The 27,799-nt window shown below is 41.7% G+C and overlaps 1 protein-coding gene and 1 long non-coding RNA gene across 2 annotated transcripts in view; one reads left to right on the forward strand and one right to left on the reverse strand.

Annotated features, from left to right (window-relative positions):
- The window catches only part of LOC101136449 (aldehyde oxidase 2), an 82,377-nt gene extending 68,435 nt beyond the window's left edge, over positions 1-13,942 (forward strand). The window contains exons 35-36 of the mRNA XM_055380217.2: positions 10,592-10,667; positions 13,148-13,942. Coding sequence (XP_055236192.2) covers positions 10,592-10,645 — 54 coding nt within the window. The 3' untranslated portion in view covers positions 10,646-10,667; positions 13,148-13,942. The remainder of the gene's footprint in view (positions 1-10,591; positions 10,668-13,147) is intronic.
- Positions 3,775-16,868, reverse strand: LOC109025892 (uncharacterized). The gene is made up of 4 exons (XR_008677426.2): positions 16,206-16,868; positions 13,023-13,218; positions 10,416-10,534; positions 3,775-3,987 (listed from the first exon to the last, which is right to left on the reverse strand). It is a non-coding gene; the product is annotated as an uncharacterized lncRNA (long non-coding RNA).
- Between the last annotated feature and the right edge of the window lie 10,931 nt (positions 16,869-27,799).

Below are 27,799 nucleotides of genomic sequence, written 5' to 3' on the forward strand. Positions count from 1 at the left end.
TCTTAGCAACCCTGAAGTAGGATAATTTATTAATATCATGCTGCAGCTGGGTGCGGTGGCTCACGCGAGTAATCCCAGCACTTTGGGAGGCCAAGGTGGGCGAATCACGAGGTCAGGAGATCAAGACCACCTGGCTAACTCGGTGAAACCCTGTCTCTACTAAAAATACAAAAAATTAGCCAGGCGTGGTGGCACACGCCTGTAGTCCCAGCTACTCATGAGGCTGAGGCAGGAGAATCGCTTGAACCCAGGAGGCAGAGGTTGCAGTGAGCCAAGATCACGCCACTGCACTCCAGCCTGGCGAAGAGTGAGACTCCGTCTCAAAAAAATAAAAAATAAAAATAAAAAGTATATATATTAAAAATGCTGCAAAAACTAATAGCTAAATGGAAAGCAACTGACTGATTTCTCCAAACAGTGGTTAAGTTTTCCCTCCCTCTATCCTACCAACTCCATCCTGCCCTTCAACAAAAACAAACACACACACACAGAAATCCATGTGTCATATAGCCATATTTGATAATGTCACTTTCTGTGTTCCCTATACAGACAGTATACACAGACTGCCTGTCGTTTAGAAGTAGGGTGATCCCATTGCGAGCTACTGCCTTTCTCCTTCATTCTGTTTCGTACCAATGCCTCCCAGCCCGGGAGAGGGAGGCCTAGGGAGTTATCCATGGGGATACACACATGGCAAATCCCACCTGCTGAAGGTTACAGATAAGCAACTTTCCAGAGGTCATTGAGCCTCGCCTTTGCCAATTTCCTAAGCATCCTAATTTAAGTAATACCAGGTAGCATTACGTGACTGAGCACCAAACTAAACATTTTACGCATATTAGTCATTACAGCAACTCTATCAGGTAACTACTGGTATTTTCTTCATTTTACTATTGAGGAAATAGGTGCAATAACTTTCCCAAGATCCCACACCTAGCATTTGGGGGCTAAGATTCAAACCCAGGCTGCCTGGCTTCACTATAATATATGGCCTCTCAGAGAGAAAAGAGTTGATTCTCTACTTCTTAAAAGGAAATTTCTATTTTCAAATCTATATTAAAAGAAGCCCAAATACTTAACTGACGTCTTCAAAATAACCAACCATAGAGTGAAAAGATCTTATAGAAATATTGCTTAAAAGGAAGTGTCATAATTATTAATTCCCTTCCCCTACATAACCTATTCCTATTTCCATCTTCAAATCTAACTCAACAATATTTCTTATACTCCAATAATACCAGTCACCCTGTAATTTCCCTCCAAGTCTTCTCCCAGTCTGTGGATCTGACCCTCATCTGATTCCATTGTCGACAGCAATGATTACAATCACCTGCCCCTGGCCAGATGCCCTCCTCAGATGGGCAGGGCCGGGAAACCAGCACCCTCCACCCACTCCAGGAACTCCTCTGTGCGGATCTTGGCCTAGAGGTCAGTCATCTGTCCGTTCCTGACTCTGCTGGTGACGTGATCACTGTGGAATGGTGTCATCTCATACCCCAAAAGCATAAGCACTTCTGACCTTTAAAAAATGTTCTTATTCACATTTTGCAATAATAAATACCCTCTTCTGGAATGGGGCAGATTAAGAAAACTAAAAAACACAAAAAACAAAAATATACTTCTAATCTTCCTTTCTTGCCTGAGGTTAATGTTTTCAGTCTTCCAATGGTCTGGCTCCTAGAAAAATGAATTCCTTCATGTCTAAGATTTCAGGCTGTTTTGAATAGTCCAGTTGTCTGGCAAAGTAGCTCTGTCACATACAATGGTAAGAAGTGAAACACTTTGATTTCATTTACCATTTGGGACTTAGCTTCTTAGCTACCTGGTCCATATGATGAAACCATATTTTCTCTCAAGTCTGATGGTTCCTTGATAAGACTAACATATCTTTGCAGATATAAATCATCTACTAATTTGTGCCCATCAATCAAATGCTCAATGTTAGAATAACCTAGCATTTTCTAAAATACTCGTAGATACATGGTTTATAAATATCACTTCATGTTATAACCTATGTTTGCTATTTTAGACCTGCTTTTAATAACATATACTGCATTTCATCTTTGTAAAAGTAACATATGTCCGTTACGGAAAAATTAGAAAATGCTGAAAAGAATAAGGTGAAGTTAAAATCAGCCATAATCCCACCAACCAGAACTAACTATAACCATGTTTTGGAGTGTGAGCGTGCATGTGTGTGTGTGTGTACACTTTTAACCATCCTTTAATTTATATATGTTTATATGTACAATATATCTTATTTGTAAACTCATTTAATAAAATCAGGATATCCCTGACATAAGTCTTTGAAAAGATTTGAACAGTATAATTGGGAATGACTCTGCTGAGCCTCAGTCACAGAAAAATCTGGATTGGGAATTTCATGGGAAAAGTATCCCGTGAAGTATCACTCAAAAAATAGTTGCTTAAACAGAAAAAGAGAATACCTGGCCAAACTCGTTTATCCTACAACTCTTAATCTTTGTCTATAGCTACTGGAATAAATTTGAGGGGTGAGGGCAGGACAGAATGTTTAACTTTTCAATAATAAGCCCCTTGTTATTAAGGCTACTCAGACCATATGGAGAATGATCATTTATGCTTTTTTTTTTCTTTTGGAGACGGGGTCTTGCTCTGTTGCCCAGGCTGGAGTGCAGTGTTGCAATCTCAGCTCACTGCACCCTCTACCTCCCAGGTTCAAGTGATTCTCCTGCCTCAGCCTCCTGAGTAGCTAGGATTACAGGGGTGTACCACCATGCCCAGCTAATTTTGTTATTTTTAGTAGAGATGGGGTTTCACCATGTTGGCCAGGCTGGCCTGGAACTCCTGTCCTCAGATGATCCGCCCGCCTTAGCCTTCCACAGTGCTGGGATTACAGGCGTGAGCCACCGTGCCTGGCCATAATCATTTATCCTTCATACTTATAATGACCTACAATATTCCTAACCATTGCACTGACCTCACATGTATTTGAATCAATGAAAAGAAAGCCCTCTCCGAATACATGAGAAGACTTCAGTTAGTTTGTTCGAGCCTCCAGACCCTGTCTCCTCAACTGTTCACCAACAGAGAGAAGGGGCTGGTTAGAGGCCAGCCTTGATTGGGACCTCCCAAGGAGTGCAGAGAGGAGGAAGTCCTGAGTCTTAGTTTAACAGAGGCCAAGAAACACACAAAATTTAGATTCTTCTACTATTACCTGTTGCAGGAAATGGCAATACTCATCTATCCATACAGAAACATAAACAAGAAACCCAGGAGCCATCCTGGCATTTCTCTCCCTCATACTCAGTAGCTAGTCCTTCACCATGTCCTGCTCATTTTCACCCCCAACAATTTCTTGACCCAGTCCATTTTCTCCATCCTTAACCACTATATTATTCATTCATCCCACAAACAGATGTTGAGCATCTAATGTGTGCCAGGCATTGTTCTACAGAACGATTCTGGGGCTACAGTAGTGAATGAAACAGAGACCCCCTACCTTGGTGGAGTTTAGTTTCTGGTGACCCTGAAGCTACCTACCATCTTTCCACCCTGGATCAAAGCTGCCTCCTGGCTGATCTCTCTACACCCCCTGCAGCCAGAAGCTTGTGGTGTGGCAAAGCAGACCATGCCACACCAGCACACACATTGGCAAAAAGCTTCCCTTTGCTCATAGGAGACAGAAAACTTCTTAACTTGCCTTCCTGAGCCTACAAATCTTCAGAGTCCAGCATGGCCAACCCCACCCACCTCTCCAGCCACCCATGACCCCACCCAACCACACTTGCCTTCTTCTGTCATTCCTCATGTTGAGGACAGAGACGCTCACTCCTGCTTTAGGGCCTCTGCCATGCTCTTCCTTCTCCTTGGAACCATCTTCTTCTGTTCAATTTGTTAACTCCTACTCAGCTTTAATCAAATTCAACAAATTCATTTGATCCCTTCCTTTCTGCATAGTTTGAGGTCCCAGGAATATAAGGTCCCTGCTCTCAAGGCATTTATAGTCTAGCAGGGAAGGAAGACAGTGACTGTGAATTATAAGTGCTTGGCTGACCCTGGGGTATACTACTACATCCCACAGAATAAAACCTTTCTGACTTAGCCTCACTCTTTTCTTGAAGTCAGAAGGGTCATAGATGGGATCTCACTTTGGTTACTCGTCATGCAATTCTTCATTCATCTAACATATTTATTGAGTACCTTCCATGTGCCAGGCACTGCTGGGGAACTAAAAAAATAGTGGTGAGCAAGGCAATCTCTGCCGGCATAGAGCTTACATTCTGTGGGGGAAGCCAGACAGTAAGCAAGTAAACAAACGCACAATATAATTGCAAGCAGTACTGAATACTGTGAAGGAAAATTGAAGAGAAGGGAGCTAGAATGTGATGGAGAGATTATTTGATTATAGTTTCTTGGGGAAGTTCCCTCTGAGAGTGTTCACATTTGAGCCAAAGCCTGAATGAAGCAAGGGACCAAGTATAAAGCTGGCAATGATACAGTCCAGGCCAAGAACAGCTCATGCAAAGGCCCTGCAGCAGCTTCAGAGGAATCAAAGCCGCTTGGGACTAAGCAGCCCTCAAAAGTGGCCCTTTTGTGTCTGATTTGCCCCTCTGGTAGAAAAGTGTCTGATTTGCCTCTCTGGTAGAAAAATCTTACAATTGTTGTTCTCCATGGCTGAGAGATAAAATAGAATTTGTGGCCACACCATTTATTTTCACATCAGCGAGTGAAACCTGGATAGTCCTTCTTCCAATCAGCAACTTTCCTAGTCTTTATCATATGCTTTATCACACTTCAGATCTACTTCTTTAGGTCTTTAGTGACTATAATTCATTCATCCCCTTAGAAGCCACAGCAGGCCTCCTGAAGTTCTTAGAGCCTGGCTGCTCACACAGACCAATTTCTAAAGCATCTTGGAACAAATCTGACCCCACATCAGAATTTACTCTTTTTTTTTTTTTGAGACAGAGTCTCTGTTGCCCAGGCTGGAGTGCAGTGGTGCAGTCTCAGCTCACTGCAGCCTCCGCCTCCAGGATTCAAGCGATTCTCCTGCGTCAGCCTCCTGAGTAGCTGGGATTACAGGTGCACACCACCACGCCCGGCTAATCTTTGTATTTTTAGTAGAGACAGGGTTTCACCATGTTGGTTATGTCTCAAACTCTTGACTTCGTGATCCACCTGCCTCGGCTTCCCAAAGTGCTGAGATTACAGGCATGAACCACCGTGCCAGCCAGAATTTACATTTTTAATACATTTGATCAAATTACAACATGGTTTTTAATTGAAATATATAATGATTCACACTAGTACACAATGCTGTACTATGCAAATGTGTATATAGAAAGAGAGAAAGAATAAGAAACATAGATATTAACAGTCTTTGTATTGGGCCTTTGAATGCCCTTGTCAAAACACAATTTGTTCTAATGAATAAGAAGGTCGGGGAGTCAGAATGTCTGTATACTAGAGCATGAGTATTGAAAAGTTCAAGACCTCCTCTTTTAATAACCTCCTTATAGCCATAAGGTAAATAACAGCCCGACTAGATCTATTTCTTAAACAGAAATGATGGTAAAACACTCAGTACTTTTCCCTCGGAATTAAATAAAATAATGTATGTAAAAATACTGTGTAAATATGAGTCACTCTGTAAATATTAGTGTTAAGGTCATCACCAAAAACCCATAAACTGTTAATGACCTTCTTCAAAATATGCCTCTCCCAAAAGGCTTGAAAAGTGTTTCCACATTAAATCAAGTTGACCTGCTGAGGCCAGAATAAACACCAACTCTTCTAACTAGCAGCCTCATTTTCATGGGTAAATTAGCTTCAAAAAAGGCAGGCATTGGTAAAAAGCATGTTTGTTACCAAAAAAAATCATACTGTATGAATGAGCATTTACTATGCCAAAAGGTTTTTTTTTTTTTTTAACATGTTTGGGTTTGTTTAACCTTAATCACAGCCTAATGCTGGCTGCCATTTTTGCATGGCTGTTTCTCAGGTGGTTAATTTCTGGTGAGGACAGTGTTGCTGGTGATGGTTTCTACTCTGAGCCCAACAGGTCAGTCCGGCTCAACTAGGCGTGGCCAGAAACATCATCTCTATGTAATTTCCTTTTCGGTGATGGGAGAAAGAAAAATATGTATTTCCTGGAAAATGTGTTTTGTACAGTCATCTTAAATTCCTCAAGGGGAAAAAAGTAAACTTCCTTTAAGATATACATATTTAACACTTTCATATGAGGACTTCTCCTTAGAAACAGTGATTTCATTTAAAAAAAAAATCTTTAGGATTCAGAGACATGAAGGGTTCCATACCCTCAAAAATTAGAAAAATACTGCCTTGGAGAATGTGGAATAGGCAGACATTTTTTTAAAATCATGTTATCTTAATATCACCAACAACAAAACGTATTTATTGAGTAATCACCAAATGTGGTCTATGTGGGCTGCCATAGTGGGAGGCCATGTAGAGCCAATTAACAGCTTCAGTTTCCATCTCCTGGAAGTTAAAATCAGACACCTCAGCTTGGAAACAGGTTTATAAGCAGGTTTCAGCTTACCCCACTTCTGAAGGGGCAGCCTGGAACATGGTGACTCATAAGAAATCCTTGCAGTCATAACAAATGGCTCATGTCCTGCGTTAGGCTGACGCATGATCTTATCGTACCCTAGTGGGAAAAGTCCTTCATTCTTAGATCAGTCCTCAATTCCAAATGGCCATGCCTGTCCTTCATAGAATCTGCTATTCTATGAGATTGACCAATGGCTGGTTTCTAATGGCCTTCACCTTCTTCCTACACCGCAAACCCTAATACAGTCTCCATCCACGGACTCCCCTCCTTTACAGCACTGCGTCTCTCACATCCCCACGTCTCATTTTCCCTCCCTGCTTCTTTTGCGTTTCTAGATGCCCAGACTCAGTGAGAACTGGCAGCATTAAAAGCGCCACCTGTTTAGTTCAGTATCTGGAGCCCTTCCTCCCTGCTGAAGGAGGAGAGGCACGTGAACATTTTGCATGCTGCCAGACGCCTGGTTTACCCACTCCTCTCAGGCAGTTCACTCCCAAACACTAGCCGTTCAAGATGAAGCCTGCTCAACCCCATACTCTATACACAGCCCTGGATTTCTCTGAGCTGGCGGAGACATCTACCAGCCCTACAAGACTGTATTCTATTTCTTGGGGCTCATATACCACAACATGTGAAAACATGAAATCTCCAGCCTGTTCAGCTATAATCTCAGCTACAGATAATTGGCAGGGCCTTAGACCAGCACGGACATGCTTCGGTCACCTGGATTCCTTGAGATGGAACACAGAGCAGACTGCACGGCTCAGGACAGACTGAGAGTAGAGTCTCCCATGGTGTCTTCCTCAGAATGCTCAACCTATTGACCTGTTCCCATGAGACACATACACATACATGCATGCATGTACTCACACAGACACGCATGTACGCACACAGACACACATGCACGTGCACACTCAGACAGGCCTGTACTCATTCTTAACCACATTCTTCTAGCCTCTCATGCTGTCTTGGAAGAGGTTTTATTGGCTGTGAAACTGATTCCACATTGAACATGTTTGTCCCAGGATGCAGGAACTGAATCATTTCCCTGCAATGCTTGGTGACATTTCACAGAGTAGCCATTCTTACTCCTGAAGGGAGAGTCTCTGATACTGTTATTGAATGTATATTTTTGTATCTAAAAACTCTCCTATGTGATCTCTTCCTCCTTAGGTTAGTAGGAGCAGAGGAAAGGGAGAGATAGGGAGAACACCTAAAACGGAAGAGGCAAAAGCTGGAGGCATTCCTCAGTTTAAGGGAGGAAATAAGAGATGCAGAATATAAAACAGGAGAAAAGAGAGCCATCTCATCCTGCCAAGGAGAAGAGTTACAATGAACTATTTTAGCTTAGTGCTTGAGACAGGCCCTGAGTAGAGTGAATCTGGGTTTCAATTCCAGCTCTACTTTTTATTTGAGATGGAGTCTTGCTCTGTCACCCAGGCTGGAGTGCAGTGGCACAATCTCGGCTCACTGCAACCACCGCCTCCCAGGTTAAAGTGATCCTCCCACCTCAGCCTCCCGAGTAGCTGGGACTACAGGTGCACACCACCATACCCAGCTAGTTGTTGTATTTTTTGTAGAGACAAGGTTTCACCATGTTGCCCAGGCTGGTGTCAAACTCCTGAGCTCAAGCGATCTGCCCACCTCAGCCTCCCAAAGTGCTGGGATTACAGGCACGAGGCACAGGACCCAGCCCCAGCTCTACCTGTGATGCTTTATGTAAGTTCTCTGATCACTCAGTTTTCTTATCTATAAAATGAGGGAGAGGTGGGGTAGTGGAGAGAATAACTCTAGTTACTTTACAGGATTGTTGTGAGAATTGAATAAGATAATACATAAAGCAGTTGGCAGTTGTTGCACATAGTAAATGGTCAATACATATTGATGATGATGATGGTGAAGATGATTGAGTCAGGGATCCCTAAGACCACCCTTAGGTTTAAAGATTCGCTAGAAGTGGCCAGGCACACAGGCTCTTGCCTGTAACCCCAGCACTTTGGAAGGCTGAGGCAGGAGGATCACTTGAGATCAGAAGTTCAAGATCAGCCTGGGCAACATAGCGAGACAGATAATTGGCAGGGCCTTAGACCAGCACGGACATGCTTCAGTCACCTGGATTCCTTGAGATGGAACATAGATCAGACTGCACAGCTCAGGACAGACTGAGAGTAGAGTCTCCCATGGTGTCTTCCTCAGAATGCTCAACCTATTGACCTGTTCCCATGGGACACACACACATACATGCATGCATGTATGCACACGGACACACATGCACGCACACACTCAGACAGGCATGTACTCATTCTTAACCACATTCTTCTAGCCTCTCATGCTGTCTTGGAAGAGGTTTTGTTGGCTGTGAAACTGGTTCCACATTGAATACGTTTGTCCCAGGATGCAGGAACTGAATTATTTCCCTGCAACGCTTGATGACATTTCACAGAGTAGCCATTCTTACTCCTAAAGAGAGAGTCTCTGATACTGTTATTGAATGTATATTTGTGTCTCTACCAAAACCCAAAAAAATTAGCCAGGCATGGTAGCGCATGCCTATAGTCCCAGCTACTCAGGAGGCTAAGGTTGGAGGATCGCCTGAGCCCAGGAATTTGAGGCTGCAGTGAGCTTGATTGTGCCACTGCACTCCAGCCTGGGTGATAGAGCAAGACCCTGTCTTTAAAAAAAAAAAAAAAGAGAGAGAGAGACTAAAAATTTCATAACTTTAGCAGAATAGTAGACCCAAATCTGCCACAGCTAAACTGAGGAATTTTGCCCTGTGTCCAGCCCAGACCTTGCAGAACAGGCTCATTCTAAAGAAGAGAGCCAAGAAGCTCCCACAGGGACAGCTAAGAAAAGAATAGGGAAGGCCCTTTGGGAAGGCAAACCCTTCGTTTACATTTCAATACAGAGGGCAAAAAGTAAGAATAGAATTTAGGAAAATGCCCTGAATGGTAGAAGGTGGGTGAATTATTTGGCTTCTTTTTGTATTTTTGTGAAATAAATACATATTAGGAGGGGAGAGAAAGCTTTTTGGAAACTTCATAGCTTTCCATCATTGGGGAAAAGCTTGCTTTGCTTTTTAACACATTTGTAACTAAAAGCCAACACTTCAAACAAAAACGTAGCAGGGGAGAGGAGAGATGTGTGTTCTACTTCGGGCTTGAACCTAAGGGGAAGAATTCCCCAAAGAGGAGACAGGCATTGAGGACCACAAAAAAGGATGAATAATTCTCGGAGCTTGTAGCCCAGGACAGCGAAAAGAGGCTTGGGTTTGACCAGCAAGAACACAATATCACACAAACCATTTGACTAAAGGTGCACACAGGGCTGTTATCATATCGCTGTAAAGAAGTCCAGGTGTGTGGGCTCCAGTGTACACACCTGCCAGCCTAGCCACATCCCTACTCCCAAATGAATTCATGGGATGTGTAATACTCTTTGGGATTCATATCTGGGAAGCAAAGAAGATAGGTAACTCACCGAAATGCCCTCTTACTAAGCCAGGCGCAGTGGCTCATGCCTGTAATCCCAGCACTTTGGGAGGCCAAGGCAGGTGGATCACTTGAGGCCAGGAGTTCCAGACCAACCTGGCCTACATGGTGAAACCCTGTATCTACTAAATACAAAAATGAGCCAGGCATTGAGGCACACACCTGTAATCCCAGCTACTCAGGAGACTGAGGCACGAGAATCACTTGAACCTGCGAAGAGGAGGTTGCAGTGAGCTGAGATCACACCACTGTGCTCCAGCCTGGGTAACAGAGCAAGACTCCGTCTCCAAAAAAAAAAAAAAAAAAAAAAAAAATCTGAAGTGCCCTCTTATTTAGCAACATTAGGTAAAACAGAGAGGAAAACACAAACCCACCTTCTTTTCAAAGTTGTCAGTTGAAAGGAATGACACAGTCCCATGCCCCAGGAGCCAGGAACATCCAGCCTCCTCTCATCCAAAAAATTTTTTAAACCCAAAGTCTTGATGTAATGCTCCTGTTGAAATAAATAGTGTTATGGTATATTAAGTGTTTAATTTGCTTTCTTTCTTAGATCCCAAGAGATGACCCTGAGACATTTAAACCTTGGTCTATCCCTATAGCATAACACTGCTATCATTCCCTAAAAGGTAAGATCAATAAGCTAAAAGATAATTATTCAAAGTGGGGGAAAAAAAATCAACCAATCCAGGCTTTCAAACTTCGTTCTATAGAAATCAAGAATTGCACAAGTGCTTAAATCATGCTTCATTTTAAAGTCAATATATCTTATCCAATATTTAAGTCCTTTAACACTAAATATGCATGGTTCTGGGAACTGACAAAGGAAGGCCAGGGTGTTTTAACCAACATGATAGTTTTTTTAATTTTAAAATAAAATATGAAAATACACTGGATTAAAATATTTAAAAAGCCTACTCTCTGATTCTTTTAAGAATCACAACTGGAATGCAAAAAAACAAACTGAAATCCACTGATTACTCCATTTATAATTAACTAGCGCTATTTGGAAGAGTTATCTCTTTGTATTCATTGAGTTCAACTGCTACAATTTTGTGCTGCTGCTTAACACTACACACAGAGCACTGAAGGCTTTGGAGAGTGGCCACAGAAACTCCTTGGGAAATATATGCTGATAAGAAAAAACATGGTTTTTTTGTTACAAAATTAAACTTCTACTTTCTGCACACTTACTGGGCAATAACTGAAAACACTGGGGAAGAGAGAGAACTATGGCATAAACTCAGATAAAAATAAAATAAAATTTTTTCATTAAAATCTAATTTTCCAATGTAATTGTTTAAAAACACCCACAAGTATTAACACATATAATATACATTTAATTCCATTGTGCTTTGTCATATGAGAACAACTTGTATTGATGTTTTTACTAAATCAGACTAAATAACCGATGAGAATTTGCTTCTCCTTTACGACACAAATCAAAACAAGCAACACTTAAAATTACATCTTACATTATTGTAAGATAGTCATTTTAAAACATTCACCAACAAGCCAGGCATGGTGGCTCATGCCTGTAATCCCAGCACTTTGGGAGGCCAAGGCAGGTGGATGGCTTGAGTTCAGGAGTTCAAGACCAGCCTGGGCAACATGGTGAAACCCCGTCTGTACACCACCTGGCATGGTGACACATGCCTGTAGTCCCAGCTACTTGGAGGCTTGGAGGCTGAGGTAGGAGGATTGCTTGAGTCCAGAAGATGGAGGTTGCAGTGAGCCAAAATTGTGCCACTGGACTCCAGCCTGGGCAACGGAGTGAAACCCTATCTCAGAAACACACACACACAAATGTAGGGCAGAATTATCTAAGCTCTTTAATTATTCTCTCTTTCTATCCTTCTTTCTCTTTCCAAGTATTAAAGTTAAATGTGAACATGATGGCAAATCCACTCTAATTCTTATGTACAACAAGGCATATAAAATACATGGCATTGTGCCTGACACATAGTACTCAATATGGTTACACACACACAAAGACACACACACATTCAGATAAAATGCCAAATTTTAACGAACTAGACACCACCAGTGAATGAATGGGATTGTCAAGTTTTTGTACAGACTTTTTTTTTTTGGGTGGGGGGTGGGACATTGTCTCGCTCTGTCACCCAGGCTAGAGTGCAGTAGTCCAATCTCGGCTCACTGCAACCTCCGCCTCCCAGGTTCAAGCAATTCTCATGTCTCAGCCTCCCAAGTAGCTGGGACTACAGGCACGCACCACCACACCCAGCTTATTTTTTTGTAGAGACAGAGTATTGCCATGTTGGCCAGCCTGGTCTCAAACTCCTGACCTCAAGTAATTGGACCGCCTCGGCCTCCCAAAGTGCTAGGATTACAGGTGTAAGTCACTGTGCCCAGTCTGTACAGAAGTTAAAATAAAGACCATCCTCTGCTGTGCATGGTGGCTTATGCCTGTAATCCCAGCACTTCAGGAGGCCAGCATGGGAGGATCACTTGAGCCCAGGAGTTCAAGACCAGCCTGGGCGACATAGCAAGACCCTGTCTCTATTTTTTTTTTAATTAAAATTAAAAAGTAAAGAATTTTTTAAAAGACCATCCTCAAATTGCAAGACAAATTTAAAAAACAAAAAAAAGCCTCTTGTCACTTTACCATTTATAATTACTTCTGTGTGTCAGAATGTTATCCATGCCATGAATCAACACAAGATGCAGATATAAATTGCATTCTGAGTCTGTAATTGTTATCCTTTACCTGCAATTTCAAATTTTTACATTCTTCAAAGTAACATAATTGGCTCTTATATATTTGCTTTATAAGGAAGTGTTCAACATTGATCTTATAAATCAAATTTATACCACACTAAAAACATACACATGTGAGTATGTTCCCCATGACATTTTAAACCTCTGCTAAAAATATTCAAAAACTTCTGATGTCATCCAGCTTCTTATTTTATAAATGAAGACACGGAGCCCAGAGGAGAACGGTAACTACCCAAACGTACTTATTCATAGCTGTAAATCTTATCAACCCAATTGTCAATCATTTATTGTTCTTCTCCCTATATATAAAGTTGAGAGATTTGCACACTTTGTTTCATAATTATTGTCTTGTCTTTTTTTTTTCCAGGTGTTTCAGTTTTTCACAAGTAAAAAGATGGCTTGTTAATCCTAACTGGGTTCCAAACTGATATTCTTATACTGTTGTAGAAAAAAATAGACACAAAATTTAGAAACGTTATCCAACTTTGATTACGTTAACCCAATGAATCATTATTTGCAAAGCATTTCACTTAGACTTTCCAGCCTAGAGGCCACCAGAAAAGCACTGCTGTATCCACAGTAAGCAAGTTTAGTGCTGATTTGTTTCTGAAAAGATCACGTAAATGTTGCTGTAAAAGCAAACTTTTCCTTTCTGTGTCCATCCAATCTAAATGGACTGGTAATACAGGTTATGATTATAGAATGAAAGACACTTCTTGGTAGATAAATATATGATGACTTTTCCCAGGGGTGTATTTGATTCAGTAGCCACAACAGAGTTCTGCAAGTTTTGTTTTGCCATGGATTGACCGTAAGTCTATGTACGTGCATTTGACAGCAAAGGAGTGGTATTTCCCTCATGCACATCTACTATTCAACTGATTAACATTCTTTTGGATTTGGAGGAGGGGAAAAAGCAATATAAAAACATTTTCAATATCTTGCCCCCAACCCCTCTGTGTTGTTGTTGCTATTGTTGAAAAACATCCAATCTGGTATCAGAGTTTAAGAAATATTGCATATTTCAGTTTCCCATAGATTGAAGTGAGAACATAAAGCAAAAGAATTATAAATTGTAATTACCCCCTACATTGTGGTTTAAAATATGCAAGATCCTCTCTACCAATAACTTTGAGAAGGAAAAACAAAAGAAAAAAAGAAATAAGATATATGGGATCCACCAAATTACACTCATCTGAGTTTAGAGGCCTTGAGAGAGAGGAACCAGCATACAAATTAGGCCCTATTTGACCAGAAAGTCAGGGGCAAGCTGATTTTCTACTAGCCAGATTTCACACGATCAGGCTCCCCAAGGCATGGTCTGCAGTGACCCCTGCAGTGGCTGAAGGAGGAGAGGCAGAGCTGAGAACGCTGGGTGTTGGGTGAGAGAAGGTAGGCAATAAGGCATACAATACAGCCCGGAGGAGGCTGAAGGTCCTTAAAGCCATGGGCACGTTGTCATGAGAGGCTGGGGCATAGCTGTCCACAGGCCCATCTGCGGACATTGGAGGCTTCCCTACACCACAGGAGCCCAAGGGATTAAAGCAGGACAGGAGCACAAAGAGGAAGGAGGCAGGAGCAGAAGGGTCATGGGCAGGACAAAAATTACGCAAGACACAGGAACATTAAGAGCTGAGAACCTTAGTGGGAGTGGCTGGGGTGAAATAAGTTGAAAGTATTTTTTTTATTTATTTTTTTTTAGCTCTTTTGAAAATAAAATCCTTAATCTAATAAGAATGTGAGAAGTTTGTCTTATCATGTGTATCATTTTAAGTGATGGTAAATTGTATTTCTTTTTTTTAGAATCTTGTCAGTTAGAGCTAAGGATAGTTACTGGGCATTTATTTTCTATTTGTCATGGTTCAAAACTACAAAGCATTAAAAATAGAGGGGCTTGAATAAAAATTATTTCTGTGAGTTGATGCACTAAAATCTGGATGGCATGGATGTTAATAAAATACTTTTTTAAAAAGATACAGTTGAAGCCATATATTTGAAACCAGTTCTTTGGGCTCAATAAACATCATTAAAATATGAAACAGACTAAAATGTTTAAATAAGTAATACATTAACATGGCTCGAATGTTTTAAAAAAAGGTAAAGCAAAGACTTACTCTCATACTGCTATGGCCTGAATGTTTATGTCACCCCAGAATTCATACATTCAAACTTAAACCTAAAAGGTGGTGGTATTAAGAAGTGGGGCCATTGGGAAGTGATTAGGTCATGAGGACTCCACTTTCATGAATGGGATTAGTGCCCTTATAAAAAAAAGACCCCCTAGAGCGAGTTAACCTCCTCCACTACACGAGAACACTGCAAGAAGACACCATCTGTGAACCAGAGAGGAGGCCCTTATCGAATACTGAATCTGCTAGCAGCTGGATCTTGGACTTCTCAGCCTCCAGAACTGGGTTCTGAGCAAAACATTTCTGTCTATGAGCAAAACATTTATGTTTATAAGCCACCCAGTTTATGGTATTTGTGTTATAGCAGCCCAAACCAACTAAGACACATACCACCCCCATCCATCCAATTCTCACATATGCACAGAGTATAACTTCTGCTTTCCCAGAAAGCCCAGCATGTAACCTGTCCAAGAATGCCCAGCCACTCTTGGCAAAGTCAGAGCTACTCAGCTGGCCCTACAAATGGACAGGACACAACGGCCAAATGTCAGAATGTTTGAGGAAGTCTAGGGCAACAGGACAAGTACCTGGTTCCTGCCCTTATTTTCACACCTGCTGTGCCCCTTCTCTCTGTCTAAACAATTCCGTTCTACCAGCTTCCCAACATCAGCAGCAGCCTGATGCCTGTAAGGGTGAGGAAGCATAACCCTTAATGCTCATCATGGGCTTCATGGAACCTCCTATTTCTTACTCCCTGGGCCTCGGAGCACAGGAGACATTTGTACTCTTGCCTTCTGAGCCTGAGTTCTCTGAGTAGGTTTTCTCTCTTGTAAAGAAAAACAGACTGCTCCCGGTTCCATCCCAGAACAGTGAAAATTAACACTTTATCTGTCTCATAGATTTGAGTAGGCAAATAGCAAAAAGATAAGCTTTCTAATTTGTAAGACGTCAAAAGGAAGTCAAAAAATTAGGCAGAAATAGTTGGAGACAGAAAATAATGGAATTTTCTCAGTCCCGCCACACAACCCTGAAAGTCAGTGTTAAGATGCCACCAAGTACAAAGCAGTAGTGTTCCTTCCTTTGCCGAGCCACAGCAGGACAGGCTCCCCTGTGCTCCTGTAACTTCACATTTAGATGATTTTACTGGCTAGCTATTGGTCTTGTTCCAAACCATTCTGCCAAGATAATCTTTCTCAACATCTGTAACCACCCACTGTCACTGTGTAAAAGAGTTGCATTCAACAGGACAGCTTCTTCTTCCAAAAGGGACTTTACTGTCTTCTGTAAAGTGGTCACCTGTTGTTTTTATTTGACTGCTGTCTCTTCCTTTGGGAAATTATCCATCCTCCACTCCATGTGTTCCAAACAAGCTGCTGGGAAAGGAATGAGATAAGCTGGGTTAGAGTCTCTCCTGAGAGATAGGCTCTTGCGCAAGCTACACAAGCTAAAGGGCCACTGTAGCAGGTCGCCTGGATGGCCGCGTTGAGTCCACAAGCTTCTGCTGCTGAGCTCCTCAGAAGTGTCCTCGTTCCTGCGCCCCATTCTTCAGCTCTGCCCTCAATTCTGTGACCTACCCAGCACCTTTCCAGTGGTCAGTTTCCTAGGGTTGCTGCAACAATTTATCACAAGCTGGGTGGCTTCAGTATGTATTCTCTCACAGTTCTGGAGGCTAGAAATCCAAAGGCAAGGTGCTGGCAGGGCCACGGTTCTCAGGAAGAATCCTTTCTCGCCTCTTCGGGCAGCTCCTGCTGTTCCTTATGGCTGCATCACCCCAACCTCTGCCTCCATCATCTCATTGCCTTCTTCCCAGTGTGTCTGTATCCAAATCCTCTCCTTTCTCATAAAAACACTAGTCATTGGGCCAGACGTGGTGGCTCACACCTGTAATCCCAGCAATTTGGGAGGCCGAGGTGGGCAGATCATGAGGTCAGGAGTTTGAGACCAGCCTAGCCAACATAGTGAAACCCTGTCTCTACTAAAAATACAAAAATTAGCCAGGCGTGGTGGCGGGCACCTGTAGTCCCAGGTACTCAGGAGGCTGAGGCAGGAGAATTGCTTGAACCTGGGAGGCGGAGGTTGCAGTGAGCCGGGATCATGCCATTGCACTCCAGCCTGGGCGACAAGAGGGAGGCCTGTCTCAAAAAACAAAACAAAAAAACACCAGTCATTGGATTTAGGGCCCACCTTAATCCAGTAAGACCTCATCTTAGCTTAATTAATTATACTTGCAAAGACTTTATTTCCAAATAAGGCCACTTCTGAGGTTCCAGGTAGACATGAATTTGGGGGGACGCTATTCAACCCACTCTACCAATAAACCTTGCTGAGGCTAATGGATAGTTTTGGGGTAGAAGTGACTCTCTCCTTTATGCCCCTATTGTGTCTGGTTCTTACATAACACACAATCGATTTGTCTGCATGTGCATCCTTTCTTTCTAGATGAGCCACTGGCTGATGACAGGGATTGTGTTTTACTCATCTCTTACCACAGGGTCCATCTCAAACTGATACTTGCATATGTTTGATTAAGGAAGAGCCAATGAATGTGCTCTATGACAACAAAAGTACAGATGAAACCTACACTGTGTAACTCAGATACCCATGAGCCAGGAGACCTAAGGAAGGTAAAAAGAAAGAACCTGCAGTTATTTGACAAAGAAACCAGGCTTCACTTTTTTTTGGATATAAATCTGCTGGAGCCACTATTTATTTTACTTGCATGTATTAAGCAAAATTTTCCAAAACTTGGAAACAATGCAAAAAGAAAAAAAAATACCGTGAGCCATTTCTTTTCTTTTAGAAACAGGGCCTCACTCTGTCATCCAGGCTGGAGTGCCCTAGTACAATTATGGCTCACTGCAGCCTCAAACTTCTGGGCTCAAGCAATCCTCCCATCTTGGCCTCCAGAGTAGCTAGGACTACAGGACTGTGCCACCAGGCCTGGCTAATTTTTTAATGTTTTGTACAGACAGGATCTCCCAATATTGCCCAGGCTGATTTCAAAGTCCTGGCCTCAAGCGAACCTCCCCACTCAGATAACTTGTCAATGTTATCCTCCAGCACTGTCTAATAAACCCATTACAGAGTTATCTGACGCTCTAGGGCTGCCCTGTCTATATGGTAGCCACCAGCCACATGTGGCTATGTACATTTAATTTTTAATAATTTAAATAAAAAATTCAGTTCCCTAGTTTCCTTAGCTACATTTCAAGTACTGTATTCAGTAACCACATGCAGCTGCTGGGTACCCTATTAAACAGCACAGAAAAGACCAGTATCCACCACTCCAGAAAGTTATATAGATGGGTTTGCTCTAGGGAAATGTAACTTTATATATCTGCCATTTATTAGGGCCCAGACCACGTTAGATCATGTGGTATGTAGAATGACAGCACACCAAAGACATCCATGTCCTAATCCCTAGAAACTGTGACTATGTAGGTTACATGGCAAAGGGAAATGAATGTTGCAGATGGAATTAGGTTTGCTAATCAGGTATCCTTAGAATAAAGAGATTATTCTGGCTTATTTCAATAGGCCCTATGTAATCACAAGAATCCTTAAATGTGGCTGGGGGCAGTGGCTTACGCCTGTAATCCCAACACTTTGGGAGGCCGAGGCGGGCAGATCACGAGGTCAGGAGATTGAGACCATCCTGGCTAATGTAGTGAAACCCCATCTCTACTAAAAATACAAAAAATTAGCCAAGCATGGGGGCGGGTGCCTGTAGTCCCAGCTAATTGGGAGGCTGAGGCAAGAGAATGGCGTGAACCCGGGAGGCGGAGCTTGCAGTGAGCTGAGATTGTGCCACTGCACTCCAGCCTGGGCAACAGAGCGAGACTCCATCTCAAATAAAAAAGAATCCTTAAATGTGGAAAAGGGAGGCAGGAGAGTTGGCGTTAGAGTAGCTGGCTTTAAAGATGTCAGGGGCCACAAGCCAAGGAACGCAGGCAGTCTCTGGAAGCTGGCGAAGGTGATGAAACACATTCTCACCTAGAGTCTCTGAGTAGAATGCAGCCCTGCTGACACCTTGATTTTAGCCCAGTGAGACCCATTTTGGAATTCTGACCTTCAGAACTGTAAGATAATAAATTCGTGTTGTTTTATGCCACCAGGTTTAGGATAATTTGTTGTAGCTGTAATAGGAAATAATACAGGTGTTAACTTGCAAAACATTGATAAATTACAAAGAATTGCTGTATAGTTGAAAAGAAATCCCCCAAGGTTTCAGTTTTATTGCCCTTAGGACATTAACCAGTTTTGTTTTTTTGTTTATTTGGGGTTTTTTTCCCCCTAATCTGCAATCTTATTCTGATGTTCTTTCTTCCATATTGGTTTCTCACATCTTCCTTTGAACTTGCTTTATTACACTCGCTCCCTCATTGACTATATCTTTGAAATCTGCTCACTACATATTGTATAGGAGTCACTATATATTGTACAGCTTTAAGGTCACAAGTGGTTTTTGGTTCCATGAGTGAATCGTATAGTGGTGAAGTCTGAAACTTTAGTGTACCCATCACCCAAACAGTGTACATTGTACCTAATAGGTAGTTTTTCATCCCTCACCCCTCTCCCACACTCCCTCCTTGGTTTATATGCTTAAAGTTAGATGCTGACATGCAGCCAACAAAGGAAAAACAAACAAACACATGACTCTAAGGTTTTTCCGTATGTAAGAAGAGCCTACATAATTTATACAGTGATTAACCTGATGAACATAGTTTATTTACAATTTAAACGAATAAATTTCATATTCTACAACACATATAATCTATTGACTAAATGTAACTAATGATGAACCTCCATACAAACAACCCCACTAAAAAGTGGGCAAAGGACATAAACAGACACTTTTCAAAAGACATACAAGTGGCCAAAAAGCATATGAAAAATAGCTCAATATCACTGATTAGAGAAATGCAAATCGAAACCACAATGAGATACCATCTCACACCAGTCAGAATAGCTATTATTAAAAACTCAAAAAATAACAGCTGCTGGCAAGGTTGCAGAAAAAAAGGAATGCTTACACACTCTTGGTGGGAGTGTAAATTAGTTCAACCATTGTGGAAAGCAGAGTGGCGATTCCTCAAACAGCTAAAAACAGAACTACCATTTGACCCAGCAATCCCATTACATTCCCAAAGGAATATAAATCATTCTACCATAAAGATACATGCACACAAATATTCACTGCAGCACTATTCACAATAGCAAAGACATGGAATCAACCTAATACCTGATATGGTCTGGCTTTGTGTCCCCACCCACATCTCATCTCAAATTGTAATCCCCACGTGTTGGAAGAGGGGCCTGGTGGGAGGTAATTGGATCATGGGGTAGATTTCCCTCTTGCTGTTCTGTTGATAGTGAATTCTCATGAGATCTGGTTGTTTGAAAGTGTGTAGCACCTCCCCCTTTGTGCTATCTCTCTCCTGCTGCCATGTAAGATGTGCCTTGCTTCCCCTTTGCCTTCTGCCATGATTGTAAATTTCCTGTGGCCTCCAAGCCATGCTTCCTATACAGCCTACAGCACTGTAAGTCAATTAAACCTCTTTTCTTCATAAATTACCCAATCTCAGGTAGTTCTTTATAGTAGTATGAGAACAGACTAATACAATTCCCATCAATGAGAAACTGAATAAGAAACTGTGGTATATATACACCATGGAATACTATGCAGCAATAAAAAAAGAACAAGATCATGTCTTTTGCAGGAACATGAAGGGAGATGGAGGCCATTATCCTTAGCAAACTAATGCAGGAAGAGAAAACCAAATACTGCATGTTCTCACTTATAAGTGGGAGCTAAATGATGAGAACTCATGGACACAAACAGGGGAACAATAGACACTGGGGCCTACTTGAGGGTGGAGGATTGGAAAAGGGAGAGAATCAGAAAAAATAACTATTAGGTACTAGGCGTAGCACCTGGATGACAAAATAACCTGTACAACAAAGCCCTATGATATGAGTTTGCCTATATAACAAACCTGCACATGGACCCCCTCAACCTAAAATAAAAGTTGAAAAACATACAAACAACAAAGACCACAAAATAAAAAGTGTTGGCCAGGACATGGAGAAATTGGAACACTTGTGTACTGCTGATGGGAATGTAAAATGGTACAGCTGCAGTGGAAAACAGTATGGTAGTTCCTCAAAAATCAAAAATTAGATTGCCCAATGATTCAGCAACTCCATTTCTTTTTTCTTTTTCTTTTTTTTTTTTTTTTGCCCCAGGATGAAGTCTTGTTCTGTGGCCCAGGCTGGAGTGCAATGGCACAATCTTGGCTCACTGCTACCTCCACCTCCCAGGTTCAAGCAATTCTCCTACCTCAGCCTCCCAAGTAGCTGGGATTACAGGCACATGCCACCACGCCTGGCCAATTTTTGTATTTTTAGTAAAAACAGGATTTCATCATGTTGGCCAGGCTGGTCTCAAACTCCTAACCTCTTGATCTGCCTGCCTCAGCCCCCGAAAGTGCTGGGATTACAGGCATGAGCCACCGTGCCTGGCCGGCAATTCCATTTCTTTTATGTTTATAGCAAAAGAATGGAAAGCAAGGTCTCAATAAGATATTTATATACCCATGTTCACAGCAGCATTTTTCACAGTAGCTAAAACGTGGAAGCAACCCAAGTGTCCATCAATGAAGGAATGGATAAGGAAAATGTGGTATATATTATACAAATAATAGCCTTCCAAAGGAAGGAAATTCTGACACAAGCTACAACATAGATGAACCTTGAGGAACCTTGAGGAACCTTGCTAAATGAAATAAGCCAGTCACAAAAAGACAAATACTGTATGATTCCACTTATACGAAAACCTTAAAGTAGTAAAATCAGAGAGACAGAAAATGGAATAGTGGTTGCCAAGCATGTGGGGAAGGAGAATCAGAGTTATTGTTTAACAGGTATAAGATTTGTTTTGCAAGATGAAAAGAGCTACAGAGATAGATGGTGGTGACAGTTGTACATTATAAATATATTTAATAACACTGAACTGTACATTTAAAAATGGTTAAAATGGTAAAGTTTAGGTTATGTATGTTTACCACAATAAAAAAATTTGAAAAAAAAATGATAAACTTCTTTCTTTTCCTTTTTTTTCCTTTTAGTAAATATAACAAGAACAGAGCCTGTACCGATTTAGTTAAGACCTTTTTCCATTTCTTTGGTTTCTTTGTTCCTTGTGCTCAAGAATTTGTTGGAATGTAAATGTCCTCCAAGCTTATCCAGATAAGTATAATGAAAATATATTCCTCCCAAGGCCTTTCAAACACCATTGTTACCAATAGTTAATTTATATTTTTATCCAAAAAGTAAATAAATCAAAGTTTGGGAGCTCATTTTTCAATCTCCACAAGTTGCTCATAATCCACAAAAATTGAGGAAATACACACACACACACACACACACACAATCCAATCCTCTTCTCCTTGGCCCTAATGCTCTTCTTCCCACTCCTAAATTATTTATCCCCGGAAGAAGCAAGAGTAGATCTATCAGAACCACTTAAGGAGCTTTTTCAAAATTCCCACATCCTGCTTCCCACCCCTACCCTATCCTGATATACCACCCAAAGGGGCAATGCCAGAATCTGGGTACTTTTTTGTTTTGGGGGGTTTTTTGGAACAGGGTCTTACTTTGTCACCCAGGCTGGAGTGCACGGGCACCACCATAGCTCACTGCAGCCTCAAACTCCTGGGCTCAAGTAACCCTTCTGCCTCAGCCTCCTGTGTAACTAGGATTACAGGTGCACACCACCATGCCCAGCTGATTTTTTTTTATTTTTAGTAGAGACGGAGTTTCACCATGTTGCCCATGCTGGTCTTGAACTCTTGACCTCAGGTGATCCTCCTGCCTTGGCCTCCCAAAGCTCTGGGATTACAGGTGTGAGCCACTGCACCTGGCCTAATCTGGGTAGCTCAAGAATCCATAGAGGGAAGAGAAAGAAAAGCAAGTATACAAAAAGCAGGTTGTTGGAGGGTTACACTGACTTAGTTGAAATGGAATCCAACAGGGTCTTATCCTCCAGCTCACCAATGCTTCCCTTCCCCAGAGTAATTTTTCTATAATATTGACAGACTGCTGGTATCATATAGATAATCTCTAGTGGTCTCCACTACTGACCAGATTGTCACACAGTGATCTCAGGCAATTAGGCAATTGATGAACACAGCAATTGGCAGGTCCTCTTCATAAATATCCACAGCCCCCACTAAAAGTTAGAGGTAGGTCAAACATCTCACATGACAGATTCACTCTGAGTGGACACAACAGACTGAAGGCAGAATCATCTAGCCTTCTGGGAGGAGAGTACTGAGAACCAACAGCAATCCACACCTGGAGGCTGCTGCCAGCATCACTTGCTGGATTCCTCCACCTTCCTCGGATGAGGTTCATAGAGCCAGTGTAAACTCTCTAACCAACCACGTATCTTATTTCTAACATCCACTATACCAAGGAACAAAACCTTAAAATGGACTCTTGGAAAATTACTCGAAATGTGTAGGTAACCAATTTTGAAGTGTGGATTCATGATTTGGATTCATCAAATGCTAATTAACTACACCTAGAGTGCAAGTTGACACTACCTAGGGTATAGAAAAAAGTTACCTTATGTTTAAATACATCATATAGTTTACACTAAATTTCTTAAGCATTTTAAAGTGAATTACCACATAGAAAGCAGAACATAGGTGAAGACCAAACTCTTTAGGATGGGCTCTTAGCCCTTCTCAAGCTAACCCCCTATTCATCTTTGCCATCCCTGTCCCAACATACACATACACAGATACACATACACCCTACACCACACACAGCAAGCTGCTCCCTGCTATAGAATGTGACAGCTACATTTCAGGCTGCTCCACATGCTGCTCCTACCTCCCTCTTCCCCACCTGACCAACCTCTTCTCTTCTGCCAAGACCTACCTCAAATGCTTCCTATTCAAAATCTTTTGGGAACCCCTTCCTTCTCAACCCTGTGGAGTTGGTCACTCCCTTTTCCATATTCTAATAGCACCTTGTATAATACATTCGTGGTGGTATCGTACCATGTCCCTCACTGGACAGTGCATGTCACAAGCACCATGACTATCTTTGGGCCTCCATTACAGCACACCAGGCACATAAGGAAAAGCAGAGTCCTTCCTAAAGAGTTCTCACCAAAAGCGTTTCTCAAAGACAATTAAATCTGTTGCTTGTACATTGTTCTTCCTAGGCAAGAAATTCTTAAAATTTCTGAAGTCATGAAACCCCAGTGTTCTTAATGGTATTTTATAGCCCTTTTTACCTGGTGATATGGTTTGGATGTTTCTCGCCTCCCAAATCTCATGTTGAATGTATTTCCCAATGTTGGAGGTAGGGCCTGGTGGGAGGTGATTGGATCGTGGAGGCAGATCCCTCATGAGTGCTTTAGCACCAACCCTTTGGTAATAAGTAAGTTCTCACTCTGAATTCCCGTGAGATCTGGTTGTTTAAAAGTGTGTGGCACCTCCCACCTCACTCACACTTGCTCCCACTCTATGTGATGTCTCTGCTCCCACTTCACTTTCTGCCATGATTGTAAATTTCCCAAAGCCCTCACCTGAAAGCAAATGCTCGTGCCACACTGGCACAGCCTGCAGAACCATAAGCCAATTAAACCTCTTTTCTTTATAAATTACGCACCCTCAGGTATTTCTTCTTCTTCTTCTTTTTTTTTCTGAAACGGAGTCTCACTCTGTTGCCCAGGCTGGAGTGCAGTGGCGGGATCTCAGCTCACTGCAACCTCTACCTCCTGGATTCAAGCGATTCTTCTGCCTCAGCCTCGCCAGTAGCTGGAAATATAGGCGCGTGTCATCACGCCTGGCTAATTTTTTGTATTTTCAATAGAGACAGGGTTTCACCGTGTTAGCCAAAATGGTCTCCATCTCCTGACCTCATGATCTGCCTGCCTTTGCCTCCCGAAGTGCTGGGATTACAGGCCTGAGCCACCGCGCCAGCCTCAGGTATTTCTTTATAGAAACGTAAGAACGGCCTAACACGCTTAGGTTCTGAAAGTTCTTCGTGCCATTTAGGTATTGAAAAATGTGAGTTGAATTCAAAGCACAGGTATAGAGAACTAACAGAGAATTTCATTTCAGCACTTACTATAACTAGTCACCTAGTGCTAAGAATCTCTGTGCTGGGCAAGCCTTATTGTATAAAGTTCTCTGAGGCTAAAGCCTTCTATACTGGTTAAGTTCTGGAAAATGAAACTGCTTTTTTAAAGAAAACTAATTTTATCCCAGAAAGATCTGGGAAATCCTCCAAGACTGCTTTTTAAGAGTAGGACCTGAAATGTATCATTAGAAAAAAGGTTCCACTTTTTCTTATCAGATAAATTGACATTAAGTTTACTTAATGGTAGTCCATGGCCTTGTTCTGGAAGACTAATAATCATCAATTCTATCTATAATTAGCTTGCTTTGAAAGCAAGGCAGCCTTACTTTCTCACAAAGTTTCTGTGAAGAATTATAAAATGCATGTGAAAATATTTTGTAAACAGTAACATCCTCTATAAGTTTAAGGTCTACTGTGACCACTCTATTACTACTAATAGTAGTACATACCAAGTAATAGCAGTAGTACTACTAATAATAGCAATAAGGCAGTGATTAAGTTCTATTTAGTTTAGTTGCTTTTTCATCTTAGATAAAAACTTTCCATCAGCTAGGCGCGGCAGCTCACACCTGTAATCCCAGCACTTTGGGAGGCTGAGGCTGGCGGATCACTTGAAGTCAGGAGTTTGAGACCAGCCTGGCCAACATGGTGAAACCCCGTCTCTACTAAAAATACAAAAATTAGCCAGGGGTGGTGGCACGCACCTGTAATCCCAGCTACTCAGGAGGCTGAGGCAGGAGAATCGCTTGCACCCGGGAGGCGGAGGTTGCAGTGAGTGGAGATCGCACCACTGCACTCCTGCCTGGGCAACAGAGAGAGACTCCGTCTCAAAAAAAAAAAAAAAAAAAATCCATCACACTGAGGCTCCCAAAAAATGAAATGTAGGTTTTAAAAAAGACATCAAAGAAAGATGGCCATCTAAATATGCCAAGGAAACCGTTATGCATTGGAGATAATTTTCCAACACAGAGATGTTTGGATCTGGCGTCCTTAGTAACATTTCTTTTTTTTTTTTTTTTTTTTTGAGATGGAGTCGCCCAGACTGGAGTGCAGTGGCGGGATCTCGGCTCACTGCAAGCTCTGCCTCCCGGGTTCACGCCATTCTCCTGCCTCAGCCTCCTGAGTAGCTGAGACCGCAGGCGCCTGCCACCACGCCCGGCTAATTTGTATTTTTAGTAGAGACGGGGTTTCACCATGTTAGCCAGGATGGTCTCGATCTCCTGACCTCATGATCCGCCCGCCTCGGCCTCCCAAAGTGCTGGGATTACAGGCGTGAGCCACCACGTCCGGCCTCTTAGTAACATTTCTTAATCTTCAGTTCTGCAGTAATATTCTAGGAGATATGAACTATTAATAATAAGCAATAAACAGTTTTTTCTAAACAATCCTATAGCTAACATACCACATGCCATCACACTGTTCTCTTGTTGGTTTTTATTTTGCTTTGTTTTAATGAATGTCTTGAATGCTATATAACTTAGAATGCACATATTTAAATCACCCCAAATATCACTTATTTGGCAACTCACTTCAAACTATATTCTGAACAAGCACTTTACAGGAGCAAAGAGTTTTCACCTTAACTTGTCATTATTCTGATGTTAAGAGGGGAGAGAGAGAAACAGAAAATGCATGTATGCCAAATTTCTTGAATCCCTAAGCTTCCCAATTATTTCGGCCTATTCAAAAATCGAGGCCAGGTGTGGTGGCTCACGCCTATAATCCCAACATTTTGAGAGGCAGAGGTGGGAGGATTGCTTAAGCCCATGAGTTGGAGGTCATTCTGGGCAACATAACCAGATCCTGTGTCTATTAAAAAAAAAAAACTAAAACTAAAATCTAAATAATAGAGTGTGTTTGCTAAAAGAGGGTATTTATTTAACAAATATTACTAAAATGTTAATGTAACTAAGCAATGCTTTTTATCTTATGTCAAATATTATTAATAATTATAACTATTAAAATAATTCTATGAAGAAGTAAAAGAAATGGTATATATGAGATATGTAGCAAGTGAATGATATTTAACACGTTTTTTACCTAAAATGAAATTATTTAAAAGCTCATTGTACCTCAAAGCTTTTTCACGGTAAAAATTTTGTGGAGCCTATGAAAATACTTCTGGCCACACATACATACATAAATATATGCATACATATATAGGTGTGTGTATCTAGAAGTATTTCACATACATATGCTACAATATTTAAGCCAGGTTCATAGGATGTTCTATAAGCTTCTACAAGACTCAAAGCATAGGAATAAATACTTCCCCCAGCTCATTTTCCAAGGGTAACAATGTGCTTTTCAAAACAGGCCCTTGACATTCTTCTAGTTGTTAGGAATAAAAACCTATTGTTACTTGCTTTTGAAAAAGAAACACTTAGGTATCCATTTCCATCAATGAAGTTAAAAGCAGTAGCACATTCACATGTTGCACTTAGCACCTTTCTTTTTAAGTAGTTCAAAATTTTTAAATCCAAAAGTACTAAGGGGGATTCACAGCAATGGCAGAGTGAAGAGATCAGCATATCCTTTTTCCCAAAACAACCATAAAACTGGGCAAGGCTAGGCGTGATGATTCACACCTATAATCTCAGCACTTTGGGAGGCTGAGGCGGGAGGCTCACCTAAGGCCAGGAGTTTGAGACCAGCCTGGGCCACAAAGCAAAACCCCATCATCACCAAAAAAAAAAAAAAATTAGCAGACTCAGTGGCTCATGCCTGTAGCC

This window comes from Gorilla gorilla, chromosome 11 (genome assembly GCF_029281585.2).
Source record: "Gorilla gorilla gorilla isolate KB3781 chromosome 11, NHGRI_mGorGor1-v2.1_pri, whole genome shotgun sequence".
NCBI lineage: Eukaryota > Metazoa > Chordata > Mammalia > Primates > Hominidae > Gorilla > Gorilla gorilla.